The following is a 15,893-nucleotide window of genomic DNA, read 5'->3' on the forward strand; positions in this document are numbered from 1 at the left end:
GAAGCTGTTGGTGGAGAGCTTCACAGATACTGCAATCCAAACCTGCTTTAAAATACCATGTGTATAGGCAGCATTAGGACAATAGGAACTCCCTAAAAGACGATAGAGAGACATGCTGCCATTACTGAGCTCATTATGAAACATGCTACTTGCCTGGCTGTTTCTAGCCTCGCTATTTTGCTGTGACCCGAGTTGCTGTATACTTAGTACAGACAAGTGATTCAGATCAAGAACTCCTGATATTAAGAATTTTTCCTCCTCATCAGTGACAAAGTATTGAAGTGACAGGATCAGAGTGACAGCCAAGCAATTTGAGCCAGAAATAGGTCAGCAATGGCAGCCGTCATATTCCTCAGCAGAGGATTCCTTTACACCATGATTGCGTTTTACCAAAAATATCTAGACTGGTGACTTTGGGAAATTATTACAGAGCTTCGTATTACCACTTGGGGTCCATATCCTAATTATTATAGTAATATATATTTCTTTCCATATAGAGGATGGAGGGCGGGTTTGAGTTTTAAGGGGACTTTGTTAGGAAGATGTTTTAACAATGTGCTTGGGTAATAAAGATCTAAATAAGGACACAGCTCTAGGATTATTTAGATTAGACAATATATGAAGCAAGAGGAATATTTATACTCCATTGCAGTCTCCTGGACAGGGTTTTTTTTTTGATACGAGAGCCGAATGACATTTCAGAATGAACAGATCTGGGTTCACACAGACTATAAACAGGACCCACTGAGGTCACATGAGCAGTAATAGTGCCTCTTACCTTCAAACACATCCGTCATTTTACAGATCTGGGCAAATGTTGCGCCATTGGCCCAAGTGTAGATGACATCCATGAGGTTGGGGCGGAATGACCCTAAATATGTTTCTTCATCCACTTCTAGTTTAGCTTCGGCCGACACTTTGGCAATCCTCCGGGCCGTTTCCTGTATATCAATCAACAGAAGTCAAATGTTTTACCAGTTCTGTAAACTCGTGTCAGCACTGCTTTATACTTAGAAAAACACCAGCAGGAATATCTCATCTTAAAGATACACAATGGCCATATAAATATCCCTTATAGAGAACTCCACAGAGCAGAGTTGGTAGAACATGGAAATTAATTCTTCAACTTACTCCTAATACATTATACACATCATGATATTACCTGCATTTGCCGAAGTGGTCCTGCCAGTTGTTCTGTTAGTTTGGGCATTTCGCTGGACTAAACAAAATAAAGGAATAAACACACATGAGATTATTATACGGCATCAACAAATACATTCAGTGATCTCAGTGATGCCAGGCAGTAGAAGATTAGTCCGGACATGCCACTGTAAAGCCCAGGCCCAACGAGAATTAGAAAAGACAAGGCCACCAATCTATATACATTACAAGTATTCAAGCAAACAATGTAAATCCGTACCCGCTTTTTATTCCGGAGATATGAAAAATAGGTCATTCTAGACCAATAGTGAAATCCTGCAAAATGTGACCCAAGTGGGAGTTGCTGAATTCAGTATAAATCAGTCCCAGCGTTGTGCTGAGCATGATACAACCAGCATCCCAGGACAGTTGGGCTAAGGACACCACAGGGGATGAGATACTTCAGGCAGACAAGAATATAATTTGGACTTGGGGCCGGTTAACACCTATGCGTTAATTGCATGGTACTGTGAGATTAATGCATGCTATTGCACGATGCACCGACCATGCGTTACAGTGCGCCAGATGCTTTCCCATTCATATGAATGGTACTGTAGCGCACCTCCTGTCCACAATGCGCTGCAACCACAACACAATGCATTGTGCAGTAAACAAGTAGCGCATGCACTATTTTGTTCCACTCCACAGTGTTGAAATACTGTGTATTAAGCTCAGTGCGGCTGGGAGGTGAGTTGGGGTGCCATTCCCACCCAATATATTGGGGCTGTGCTGCCCGTTGTTCCAGCTCGGCCGCAACACAAGACAAGGCGATTTGCCATGTAACAGGTGGGTACAGTTCACACCACTGAAATGTCAGTAACAGTGCGATGAGTCACGATCAACACAGTGCCGGGCACACGCACACCAGCAGCTGCTGGTGTGAATGGGTCCTCAAATGAATGGCAACGAAACGCACCTGCCACACTAATGCACGATAGGTGTGTTGATCGTAGGGTACTGCGCAAATAACGCAACACATAAGTGTGAACGAGTCCTTAAACCGTTTTCAGGATTGTGAGAGATAGTGAGCCAAGCACAGAAAACGTGGGGTGAGGATTTGGCAAAAGTTTTCAGTTAAGTTGACTAGTTAAACCCTTTTCCTATTCCACCTGTAGCCAGCTAAGATTTTGTATCACACTCCGGATAAAACAAGTGCTTTTCCTTGCAACTATGGCTTCAGCATTCCGTTTGCTTTCCCCTGCTCACTGCCTCTCAGAAACTCACGAAGAGCCATAGAGAAAAAGCACACAAACAATCCTTACTTCTTATTCCGACAGCTTCAATGATCATCTCCAAGCTCACATGAATGTTGGAGGTGCCATGTTTCTCATTAAGACTTATGTGATGAGAAATGCAAACCCTTCCACTCACTGCACATTTTCAAAGATTTCAGCAAGAATAGAATCTTAATATTGGCAGGACAGAATCAGCAATAATAATATCCCTGCAAAGGCTCAAGTTCCATCTGGAAAAAGCTGCTTTTACCCCTGGACACAATTTAAACTACATGGCTGCCATCCTGCTGATTGCATTTCCTATAAAGCAGTGTGTGCTGGACCAGGCATCCCTCTTCACCCATATACATCTAAGGACAAGCAACTTCCTCTGGAGGAACAGCTGTATAAACAGAGGACTTAATGAGCAAGTGCCCCCAGAATCCAGCTGTGCTTTGTGCGACATGTGCTCACCACACGATGAAATGTTTGTTTTCTGCACAGTCACCCATCTCTCAGAGAGTTCAAACAGCTACCAGAAGCCCCCAGCTTACAGAACTCATTTGCTCAGAAAAAAAGTAATTACTTCTAAAGTGTCAGCACTCCCCCAGACATCCCAAATCATGTTCGCCTTTCCTCTACTGAACACATAATTAGCCATTTCCAGAGCTGCCTTTCCCAAGGAAGGCCAGCAGCTCCCGTACAAAATTCCACAATACATCTTAATTGGACTAATATGAAGCAACTGGAAATTACGCTTGTAGTAATCTCAGGCTACAAGATGCTTATTATTAGGAAAGCTCATTCTGAAATAGACAAGCCTGGGAAGGAGTTGGGTCTTTGGGGCCCATGTACATTCTCACATTGCAGTAATGTGTAGTAAAAAAAGGACACATTTTTCTGCATTGCACAGTAATGTGTGAATCGCTTTGACATTCATTTTGAATAATACTCCAATGCACTATTACAGCATGGGCTATGCACCCGCTATGCTGTACATTGCAAAAAAATTTAAATAAATTGTGCGTTAAGATGCGTTCGTCAATTTCAAAGGAACGGTTTGCCTTAAACCACAATGCGTTCCTGCTCTGCACTGCAAGGGTGAAGTGTTTAAGTCTAGGGGTAGCTGTAATACTTACCTTATTTCTTACTGGCAGGCTTCCTCCATGTTGTGCAACTGGTCTTTCAAAGCCTCTTCTCTAAGGCAATCTGGTCAGCGGCTGCACTGTGACATCATAACATACAAACGCAGGACCAACTGTCCTGCATTATACGCAAGTATGGTGAGGACCTGCCATAACCCAGTGTGTTGGAGCGAAGAGCGCTCTCACACTTGGCGTCCTGCCGCTGTGAGTAGCTTCACAGCTAAAGACACTGAGAAGGGGAGAGCACAGTCACCCTTCTCATCTCTATTGATGGTTCAATTCATGGTTCTTGCACCTGCATCCAGCTCACACTCTACAGAATTGCAATGCACATTATGCCTGCAGTGTGCAGGAAACCCTTTCTCTACCCTGAACAACCCTCTCTGTAGATCCTGAAATAATCGCTGAATTTGTGCCGACTTCTTCTGGAGGGTGGCCACTGCTGTCCCCCATGGTCCCTGTTTGTGTGTTGTAAAGTACAAAAATCGATAAATGGTCACTTGCACTCCAACTTGATGCAAAGCCAATACCTTTCATTGACTGGGATAGTGTCACATTTATAGCTATCCAAGTCAATAAAAAGTATTGGCTTTGCATCAAGTTGGAGTGCGAGTGACCATTTATCAATTTTGTACTATTGGCGGAGGCATCTACGGTCGCATCGGCACCCACCTGAGTTTTGGGTTTGTTTCCGGTCAGGAGTGCGGTGGGATATACCTTGGACTTGTGTTGTAAAGTAGCCACCACTCCAAGCTCACTCCTGTGATGGACTACAATCTCGGAACAAATTAGTAAACTAAACGCGAGATTGTAATCCATCCCGAGAGCGATCTTGGAGCAAAAAAGTAGCCACCCTCCAGAAGGAAGGGCAGTGTCAGCACCAATTCAGAGATGATTTGAGGATCTACAGCCGAGTGATACACAAATAAGATACATTTCTGTTATTAGTTACGGTACTTGAATGCATTTTTAGGATTTAACTCCCGAGTTTAGTGTCACTTTATTTAAACACTGCTCTATTAGCCTCGTCTCTCTCTACTCCTCATTTCAGCATTCTGTAGTAGTTAGTTGCCTCAGAGCGGAGGACACTGAGAACGGAGATAACACAGTGGGCAATCAGATAGCACAAGAATTGCAGTGTTCTCTTTGCTAATTTTTGCTTAATTACCTTTTGTACACAATGTCATGCCTACTGCATTCTTTCCGTTTTAAGTATCCTCAGCTCTGCAGCAACTAACGGCTACTGGATGCTAAGCTAAGGAGTAGAGAGGTGCTGGACTATCAGCAGTGTTTACACGGAAGAGAGTGTTGTTCTGCATTTAGACCATGGAAATCAATGTATTGCACCTGCCCTAGGGATGAACAGATTAACCTGTGCTCCCATCCTTCCCAGCTCTGAGGCAACTGACAGCTGGGACACTGAGCTGTGCAGAGCAGTACAGGGAGACTAGACTGCTGGAGGTGGACGGTTCCGAGCAGGATGAGCCGAGGCTAGCCCGCCTCTTCCAATACAACACTCTCCTTACCTTGGGAAACAATGAGTGGGTATTGATGTGACTGATCTCTTCGCTCATACAGAACTGGCAGGGGTGACTGGTCATGCACTCAGGAAGTTACCTCTCTAAGGCTGGAAATGCTGCTTTTCTTTTGGGATTGCCAAAAGATATGGTAAGCAGCATAGGAAAGCATCAAGAATTTTAGCAAGGTGAAATAAGAGCGGCATTTAAAAATAAATCTGTTTGTGCCTGGAGTTCAGCTTTTAAATGGAACTTTCAGAAACGAGCCAGCAGTGGCGGCTCCCACATTTCTGTCCTGAAGGGTTCCCTTTCATTCATACTGTGCATGAAGCGTAGCTTAAAGATGAACCAATGTGTCTGTAGAATACATTAAGCCTTGTGAGAAAACCATTAAAAGTGGAATTTCCTGTGTGCACTTCTTTTAAACAGTAAACATGACTTTAGGTATCATCAACCTTCCTAAAACTCAGAGTGACAGGGTTCAACAAGGAGTAAGCTCTGTTCATCAATACCGAAGATCCCTGTCGGGGAAAGAGCACTTACATTTTCCTGGAACACAAAGCAGCTGAGCAATGCAGTAGCTTGTTCCGCCGTCAAGTCATTAAAGAGGCCATTAAACATCATCTCGGTGAGGAGGAGCTCATCAGCACTGCAAAGACAATGAAAACCGTTATAGTCTAATACGGCCATTATGAACCTTTTTCACCCTAGGGGAACACTTGAAATAGTCTTTAGGACTTGGAAACCCTCTGCTAAAACCAATTCAATGGGAGTGGAAAAATGCCTCTTACATTGGTGATGTGAGAAGAATGGGCCCCTTACAGTGGTGGTCGATATTTCACCCTTTCAGACAGCTAAAAAGATCATTGGTGTCATGCCACTGGCTCTACTGAATAGCACTAGCTCTGGAAATGTGCAGGCACCATCAAATGAAAAGACAATCAGCTACAGGTCAAAGAACATCTAGCAACCTCTAAAGAAACCCTACGGTTCCACATATCGCTGGTTGAGAACGGCTAGTCTTATAGATTCAATAAAAAATAGTCCACACCCCACACACAGTCTGGATTGGTTATGAACTTTATAGATTACGATAAAGGAAAACTCCTTTATCACAGAGATAAAACATAAGCTGCCATTGCTTAGGCCATCTTTTGGAAATTATGGCTGTTATGATGATCCCCTGGCTTCATGACCCACAGACACAGAACAATTAGGTAGATAAAGGGCTCTGACTTCACACTTGCTCATCTCTTTCAGGTCAGTGATTCAAAGTTCTTCAGCCAGAGGCAGACCAAGAAAAAGCATTGTGGCTGGCAATGGCAGTCCCCATATGGAATAACGAAGCCTCCCCTATTTTTAAATATGGCTCCTGAGAAGTGGTTAGGTTGTAGAGACCTTGGTGCCACTTGTAAAAAGCCAAGGGACAGCTGAGCTTGAGTGGCACCTAAATCTCTCCAATCAGAACTTGATCTCAGGTTAAAAAAAAGAAAAATGAAGACATCTGAGTGCTGTGAGGGATTAGCAAAGTGCATTGGTTAGACTGGTCCTCACACTACACATCTGTTTGTAAATATTACATAGATGGCAAAGCAGGAATTAAATCTGCCCACCTAGTGGCATTTGCACCTTTGCTCTTTTAGAACATCTGGAGAGCCACTATGCAAATGTGTATTTCAGGCTGGACTCTAAAGAAGAGTTTCTGCAACAGAAGAACCTAAATACTTGTCCTTGCTGGTGGGTGGTAATTCCAAACGCCATTGTCTAGAAGTGATAAAGAATCCAGCAGAACCTTTACAGCTGTCAGATGCCTGGTCCCCCACTGCAGTCAATAGTTCCCGCCACTTGCTGTGTAATAACCTAGGGACCGGCAGGCGCAGTTACAGTGTACAGGGAAAGCAAGCATTCACCTCACTACTGGACCTTAAAAGTGATGGGTATCCTCACTGACCTATAATACTGAGGTATGGGAAGTGGGCTAAATCATAATATTCATATAAACAGAGTGCCCTGGGTTTCAAAGTATGTTAAGGGACTATTTGGTGGCAGGTCACAAAGTTGGAGAAGATTCCCAAAGTATAAATAGGGTTAAGATGGAACACTTTTGCTTACCTGCTGATCTCACATGCAACTCGCCCTTTCATTTCTATGACATCAGAGGAGTTGGCAAAACCCATACGCCTGAGCACTCGCTTACGACATTTCAGCTCATCCATCTGTAACACGGTGCGAGCCTTCTTTAACTCCCGCTTCGCGCCTCTGATATCTACTGCAATCTGCAGACAAAAACACTTGCTTATACATTGCATACTTCAGGAATACTAGGCAGGCTGAGTGTGCCAGGTAAAGACATATATACACTAGGAAATGTATGATCTGTTCCATAATATTCTATTTCTAGCTAAGCCCCTATATTCCATTATCTAAATGTACCAGGTCTGCTGGGGGTTTCCAGTTTTTTTCCATCCTTCTCCTACTGACTGATGCGTTTTTTAACCAAAACTGTGATGTAAGGGCTCTTACCTAAAACTATCCATTCAGTTTTTTGTTTTTTTAACCTAATGGCGAGTAAACAATCTGATTGTGATGTGTGAAGATAAAGAGCGAGCTAGAGTGAATGCCAATTCTTTTAAAGACCAAAAGCATTCTAAGTTTACACAAAAACTCTTGAATCAGTGTAAACACATTACTTTCACACAGCGTAAACAGTGCAATCCATCTTCTGAGCTCTACAGGTTACTGGCTGGACCTGCTGAGCCTTGTAGTTTCCTGGCACATGTAGGTGCATTGGCTGCCCATAGCTAGTATGTGGGATGGACCAGTGTTCATCAAAGTACAATACAGGTATATAAGAATTGCCTAGCTCTCAGACTAGCTGAATCCATTCTATAGGGAACTCCCTTTATGGAAGCTCCCTTTGTGTTGTGCAACAATGACAGCCACCAGCTGTTACAGAGGAGAATATATTTCTCTCTATATGTGGGATATTTAAAAAAGTTAATGTTATATATGAAAACATGCATTATAGAACACTGATAATGTATGGTCAAATATATTAAAATATCACATCCATAATATAAGCCTACTTTGCGTGATAAAAATACAATACTACCCTACGAAGAAGGGCACTGTAGTAACTCTGTCAACGTTACAGTCCCTCTCCAATATGAAATCAAGGGCAAACGGCTGTACACTAACCTCTGCATTGAGGTCTCTCAGCCACAAGGGGACCACTAATACAGTCCACATTCAATAAGTATGCAGGGCTCTCAAAAATGGCCAGCAAAACCTTTATTATTTTAGTCTATTTTATAGATTGCTATAGCTTCATCTAGCAACCATTTGCATGGAGAGATGGTGGCAGAGATGGTGAGGTGTCCTTCTTACTGACCAGTGCTCCATTGTGATACATGTCCAAGTTCAGAAGAAAGGATTTGTTTTCTTTAGCTTTAGATACTCTTACCTGTGCTTTCTTCTCACATAGTTTGTATGCAGTCTCCAGATTAGGGTCATTATTCAGAGGGTGTGAATACATTCGGTGCTCAAATGCTTCTGTTTTCTGAACCACCTTTTTCAACCCAGGATCTTTAATACCCATATCATCAATAGGATCCAGCAAAGGTACTCCATCAGGGAAGCGCTTCTGAACCTCCTGGAAAATATCATGAACTAGTGTTAAATCGAGTGCTTTGAAATGAACAATAGTCTCTTGATGATTTTAGAAAGTCATGTTCCTCTAGATGCAGCACAATATTACATATAATGTCCAGGCAAAGCCTGTGGCTGGTAGAGAATTCGCTCATGACAAAAGAAGCACATGTGCTGCACAGTCAGATGTGGACCTGCACAGCCAAGCAGCAGGAAGCGCGCACACAAGTTCTTGGATCTTGTCATGCTTTGTGCACTTCTTTTAGATCTGTGCAGGAGCTCCCCTGTAATAAAGAACGGTCACTGCTGTTCTCTATCCTTGTGCAGGGTGACTGGTCTTGTATCCACCCCCCTGCTGTAGTTTTCTGAAAGCACCCTCCCACAGCTGTGCTCAGGCTATGTACAGCACAGCGATCATGCCACTGCTACCTTTATAAGGCAACAACTCAATTTGCAAAAGGCATTTGGTGCACACAAAGTGGATTTATAGACATTGTGGCTATTAAGGAATATATTTAAATAGAAGTGTTTGTGCCTGAAGCTGAGCTTTAAGTGTGATTATTTTTTTTCTTAAAAGGTGTCCTCTTAAAATGGACAACTGAATACTTCTAAAAATGAAAAACCTACAGCCCAGAAGCTGTTTATGGCTGCACTTATAATAGTCATATTGAAAAAAAATTAAATAAACTTGCAGAAAATTTATGAAAATGGACATAGTTGTGCTTGGCAGATAATAGGCAAAATCTACAAACACCGAAGCACAAAAACTGCACAATTTATGCAAGCAACTTATGGCTGGTGTGCTCTGGGAGGGAACAGTGCTGATCCCGACCAATCACACCGTTTACTTTTTTTGTTAGAACTTTATTGAAATTTCATGAATGACTTTTTTTTCATTCAAAAAGGGTTTTTTATTACTTTTAAAACAGATAGACAATTGTGTTTGCACATACTTCAAGTGGCTGTTTTCGAGTACAACATGTGGCATATGCATAACAAAGTAATATTATAAAGATAAAATTAGTCTAGAAGTAGTCCAAAGGAACCTTAAGGTCTCAATATCTATAGAATCAACACATTAACATGGACTTCGAGTCAAGGTTACAAAGAGGTAGCCCGAGTTACCTGGTTCTTAGGGAGGGGAACATCGTAGGAGGGATAAAGGGGTAGGTAATGAGGGGAAGGCGAGAAGGGGAGAGAGAGGTGGAAAAGAAAGGGGAAATGAGGGAGAGCAAAGTAGAAGAGTGGAGGAGTGGAGATAGCTGGTCACCAGCTCCGGCCTTAGGACCTCATATTGTCAAGGAATCCGCACTGAAAGAGGGAGGGAGGCACGACTCAATCCATGGCTTCCTCATGAATGACATTTTATAAAAAATTCTACAAGCCACAGCATAGTGCAATGTGGTCGTACTGCGCCACAGCATACGGGACTAAAAAAAGCAAAGTTCTGCATGCAGTGGTGTGAAGTGGGCAGATTAAAAACAGTCTTTGCCTTGGGACTGTGCTACATGTGGTGTGAATGGGCCCTAGAAATGAAAAACATTTGCTACAAGTTATGCACACTTTTTGAGGATACATTCACACCATATGGAGTGCGTACCAGCCCGATTCCGTCCAGAACGCACTGCATTGCGGCCGGTTAACTATTTTGTGGGGCTGGAGGGGGCGTGGCTGGCCAACGAAGTGAATGGCACCGTAACCACGCCCTCCAGCCGAAATGCGATCACCCGCATGGGATCGCAGGGCACATTGTGCCTGCAGACCGGTCCGTTGCGGACTAAAGTTGCACTATTTTGACCGCAGACACAATGTGCCATGCAATCCCGTGCGGGCAATGGGATTACAGCCGGAGGGCGTGGCTACGGTGCCATTCACTTCAATGGCCCGTCACGCCCCCTCCAGCCCCACAAAATAGTGAGCCGGCCGCAACGCGTTCTGGACGAAATGGGGCAGGAACGCACTGCATATGGTGTGGACGTACCCTCAGCGTAAAGAGATTTAAAAAAATTTCACACTTGATGTTCCTCTCAGTAACCTAATCAAGTGCTTGGCCTCGGTTTGTCTAGAGATCTACCCTATATACAGGTCTCAAAAGCCTGCAGCTAAGAGAAGGTGACTAAATCGGTAATTATCTTGTGAATATTTTCAGCCTTATAACAATCAAAATGTTCTCCTCATGCCTCACAGCAATTTTTCTTTTAATAAGTGAATGTAGCTCACAGGCTGCAAATGTTAAAGGACTTCCACAAAAAAGCAAATTTTGATGTTATGATTCTTCCCCCCAGTGCCCCCTCTTGTCCCTAAAAAAGGAAGAGCTTTACAAGAAGGTACAGGAACGAGCGGTGGTTGGGATTCTGAATTAGAAGTGCACTCCACGTTTTAGGAAACCCAGGGTACTCCGGGATAAAACCAAAAACATAAGCTGCATGTCTGTGGATGTCACTTGAGGGTACTGATAGACTGATTACCAGAATAGTCAACTCGGGTACATTAAACAGAAAAACTCTGTAAAAGGAAGAAACAATGCATGCCTCTTTTGCAGTGAAAGTTCCTTTTCTGCCTGCCAGCTCCTCCTCTATTAAATGTAAATTGAGCAGAGCATGTGCAGCTCAGTGTACATTTCTGGCATTCGGCAATGCCAGGATGAATTCACTCCCGTATGCTGGCGAGGAAGTTACGTCATCACAAGCCAGCCAATCATGTCCGATGACGTCAAACCCAAAAGAAGTGGTGTCAAGGGAGCCTGCACCTCGTGAGAGGAGGCAAGCATAGAGTCTAGTTCCACTTTAAATGACACTCTAATTTCCTTTAGTCTAGTCAAGATATCAAGTGTATTGAACTATAATACAGAACCCATAACCGCACTATTCACAGTTTGTAAAGAGAATTGGGGTGGAACTACAGCTTCTTATCCCATGAGTTTATGCTTTGCTACCTACCTCTTTAAGAAACAGAGGGTGGTACATAAACCAGGGAATAAACTGCTCTGTATTTTCACTGGTGAGGATTCAAGTCCATAAAGGGTCTACAAGCAAGCAGCCATTTGCACAAAAAAGGGCTTTATGCTCCAGGTTTGCATTCAAACCCTTCAGGACCTTCAACTTTTAGGAGACTCACCGTGGCTTCAAAACAGTCACCCTAAGCCCACAATGAACTGCACGTCATGGTGATTAGTTTCCATTGATAATATAGGACATCCCTCCATTATAAAATGCAGAAGTCTAAATGTAGAAATTCAGCCCAAAGAAAGTCATAGTAAAGAATGTGCAGTGTCAGGATTTCCATGCCCTCAGCATGCTGGAGCCAGAGAAATCTTATTAGCTCAGTTACACCATCATTACAAGTTTAGAGCCAGTAATTGGTGTGATTGAATAGCAGCCACCATTGCCAACGTGGTCAGTAGGAAACCCGCAAAACATTTAGGAGAGCTTTAAGCGTGCTGCCTCGTTTTCTGTGGAGATGACGGCAGACGGCAATCATTTCAAGGTTAAAATACTAAAATGTAACATGGGCAACTAGAGACTGAGAACTATCTGAAATGACAGTCAGTGATTATCAGACTTGGCCTCTGCTAAATCTTCAGTATTTTACTCCAAGTATAAAATAGTTGTTGGTTTGGCTGATTATGCTTTCTTTCTGCTGCATATGTGGGCAGCCTCTCCATAAACAGCACTCAGAACATTGAAGACGTTTTCTATTGACAGTTGGCATGGTCACAAGTGCCTGATGTACAGCGTAAAGGAAATGTTTCCTGTTAAGAGCTGTTTCCTGCCGTCTGCAGAGAGACCACTGCTGCCACAGAGAGAGCAAGTGTCCTTCTATGCAGCACACTGGCAGAAGGTAGGTTTTACTACTCAGGCTGAAAAATAAACTGTTAAGGTGCCCATACACCTGCCGATTATCGATTATACTGCGATCGTATGATAATCGGCAGGTGTATGGGCTGCGTGCGACCTCTTCTACTGTAAGATCGCACGACTTTAGTCTTCCAAGCATGCTGGAAAACCTGCCGAAAATCGCACAAATTTCAGCGTGCTCGGAAGACTAATGCCGCACGAGCCGGTGTGCGCAAGCGCACACTGCCCGCTCAGCACTGCAATCATTGCGATTGTCGCAAGTACGATCTGCCTGCCTGTCCAAGATGGGCAGATCGTACGAAATTTTAATCACCTTACAACCATTGCACAACGAGAGTTGTGCGATGTTTGTAAGGTGTATGGCCAGCCTAAGACTTTGCACAACTTTGATGATTTAACTGAAAGTTAAATTGGGATTAAAATCTCAAACATTTTCTTAATGTTCATTTATTTAAATATTTGAATGTCTATCACCTAGCCACAGTTGCACTTTAAAGAGAGACCCTGTCAGGTATCTAAACAAATCAAAATGACAGATTCTTGCACCAGAAGAGGTATTATACTCACCTCTACAGTTGCCTATGTCACCTACCTTCCCCCCATTCCAGCCTCCAGCAGTAACTTCAGCATTTGACACTTTCTGGAGCGCTGGATGTCAGTGTTCACCATGGCACACTGTGGTTCCACCTTCCAACCCCTCTGTTACTTCTGCATCCTGTACTGAGATGGGGTCAAATGAAGGAACCACACTGGGTTTCTTCCAGTAAATTGGCTAACGATTTGTTTAGAGAGCTCAGAGGGTCTACAAGTACTAGTCAGGTATATGCCCACATGCAATGAAGCACTAGGCTTGCCTCCACCAATATCTAAAGAATATAGTGAAGGTGAAAATTTACAAGCCACCCAATTTGTGTGGTACAATGCTGGAATCAATGCTGGTATATTATTTGCAATATTTTCCTTAATGTAATGTTCTGCTGTGGCAGGAGGCAGACTGTTTGGCTTCACGATTAATGGAGAAGTTGACTGGAACTGTGACAGGAGGAACCTCTTAGCGAATATCATTAAGAGCTATTAGAAGCCACTGGAGGATTAAATGCATTTATGAAACGGTGAAATGTTAAGTGGACCTAAAGCTGAACTACAGGCAAACAGCCAAATACACAGCTGAAATGACAGAACTATGGTTTTAACTGCCATTGTATTTGTGTATCTAGTCCTGAGATTTACACAAACAGGCTGGTGACCTGAACCTTTTTTTGCTATCTGGAGTTTGACTCTAAAGGAGAACTATGGGGAGAGTAAAATGCACTCATCCCCATAGTTAGAGCCAACGAGTGACACTGCAGCTGTCAGCTCTATTGATCGAAAACTGAGTGATCACAAACCGCTGTTTTCACTGTCAGTCACCACTCCCCACAGGGATTCCCCCCTCCTCCTGCAGGGCTGATTGGAGGGACAGACAGGGGAGGCGGCGGGCACAGCTGGCTTTGGCTCTAGAGAGGCAGAGCAAGCTGTCAATAAGGCAGCTGGGTTGATCCCAACAATACTGTTGGAATGTTTCTTGGCTACAGCATTGCATATATATAGCATGCTTAGTTTTAGGTGACAGGAGGACATTAATAAATGTCCTCCTATGATACAAAAGAGAACTATAGTCAAAAAAGTTTGTTCCTAGTTCTTTTTTTAAATTGCCCATATACTGGAACATCAGCAAGCCCGAATCCAAAAATAAAATATCTGTAAAGGCCGTGACACACTGCAGGCGAAGCAGTGGCGCGCTGCCTTTGCGAGCAGTGTGTCATGTAATTTTCTTCTGGGCACCTCAGCTGGCAAGAGCTCGCGGAGCTGAGCGTGCCGAGATGAACAATTTTAACTTCAGCCAATCGGCTCGCGCGTATAAACCGACGGGATGCGACGTCTGGCCGGTTGTTACAGACGAGCCGATTGGCTGAAGGTGCAGTCAATCATCTGACTGCACGTGAAGCTCCGTGCCGGAGAGCTTTGCTTAGCTCTGCACGGCTTCGCGTGCAGTGTGTCACGGCCTTTAGATACATATGGGTGATACATTTGATACATATGGGTGATACTGGTAGGTGCCAACTGCCCATATTGTTCAGAGGGCATCTTCCATTCTACTGTTCCATAGGGGAAATATCTAAGCGGAAGCCTTCAAATTTAGTGTCCCATACACAAGCTGACAAACAGTAGAGGAAACAAACTCTCAGGTAGACATATATACACAGGTAGATAATCTGAACACGTATGGGCCTTTAACACAACAAATTTTGCTTAAGACTTCCGGAATTTTACATCCTCTTTTTCCATTGGATAAATACACATTTGGAAGCATATGCTTCCAAAATACATCAAATTACCTGGATAGACTTAAGCACACTCTGTCTGTTATCCAGAGGCCGAAGATCCTTTGGAATATATAGGCGAACACTACTGATTGCTGTCAGCAAATGCAGAAGGACTGGAACTACCTGAAGGCAGAGAAGAAAAGGTACCTTCATATCAGCATTTCATGTCAGAACATTACAATTTCAGAAGTTGTACAAGTGGAAATAAACATTTCTGTAGATTATAGAAAAACTGACATATTTTCTGTCCCCTGGTACCATTTTATCCTTTTTTTAAATCAGACCATGATTCCATGCGTATCTGCAAAGCATGAAAGCATATATACCCAAATCTACAATAAACCTCCATTTAAACAAACAGTGCAGGGGGACTGATTCCACGGAAGGGAGTACTACCCCTTTCCTTATAAAGTTCCCAACACCCCCCCCCCGGTAGAGCAAATTTGACACCAGCACATGCTCTCCACAGGGTTGTGTAGATATGAGGAAATCTAACAGTATCTGCAGCTTTTTGCATATTTTACAGGGCCCCTAATGTCTTAAAGCTCAACTCCGGGACTGGCAAATATTGTCTGAACACAAAAGGCATGTGTATTTTACTTAGATTTTGGTGTGCTTTGAGTATTTCTTCCTGATCTGTGCTGTAATCCCATGTGAAACTTTACTTCTGTTCAGGAGCTTCCTGTAACAAACCGCTCTCTACTGCTCTCTCCACTTGTGCAGGGTGACTGGTCTTGTATCTGACCCCATATAGTTTTCCTCCTGTAGTGCATGGAGCCTACTGGGATGCCCATGATGAACGATTAAAATGGTTCATCACGGGCATCATCCTTATGCCGTGGGTGATATGACTGCAACTAGCCCTTGCACACAGTGCAGCTGAATGTAGAAGTGATCAGCCTAATATACCCTTTATTGTTTAACAATTCTTTTTCTAATGTTGTTA

General features: G+C 43.3%; 1 protein-coding gene across 1 annotated transcript in view; it reads right to left on the reverse strand.

Annotated features, from left to right (window-relative positions):
- Nucleotides 1-15,893, reverse strand: part of SKIV2L2 (Ski2 like RNA helicase 2) — an 88,055-nt gene that overhangs the window by 8,367 nt on the left and 63,795 nt on the right. The window contains exons 20-25 of the mRNA XM_018568191.1: nt 14,960-15,070; nt 8,540-8,728; nt 7,189-7,352; nt 5,620-5,725; nt 1,163-1,219; nt 779-941 (exon numbers count right to left, since the gene is read on the reverse strand). Of these exons, the coding sequence (XP_018423693.1) occupies nt 779-941; nt 1,163-1,219; nt 5,620-5,725; nt 7,189-7,352; nt 8,540-8,728; nt 14,960-15,070 (790 nt within the window). The remainder of the gene's footprint in view (nt 1-778; nt 942-1,162; nt 1,220-5,619; nt 5,726-7,188; nt 7,353-8,539; nt 8,729-14,959; nt 15,071-15,893) is intronic.

The sequence above is a fragment of the Nanorana parkeri genome, unplaced genomic scaffold (assembly GCF_000935625.1).
Source record: "Nanorana parkeri isolate BGI_ZX_2015 unplaced genomic scaffold, ASM93562v1 scaffold1152, whole genome shotgun sequence".
Taxonomy (NCBI): domain Eukaryota; kingdom Metazoa; phylum Chordata; class Amphibia; order Anura; family Dicroglossidae; genus Nanorana; species Nanorana parkeri.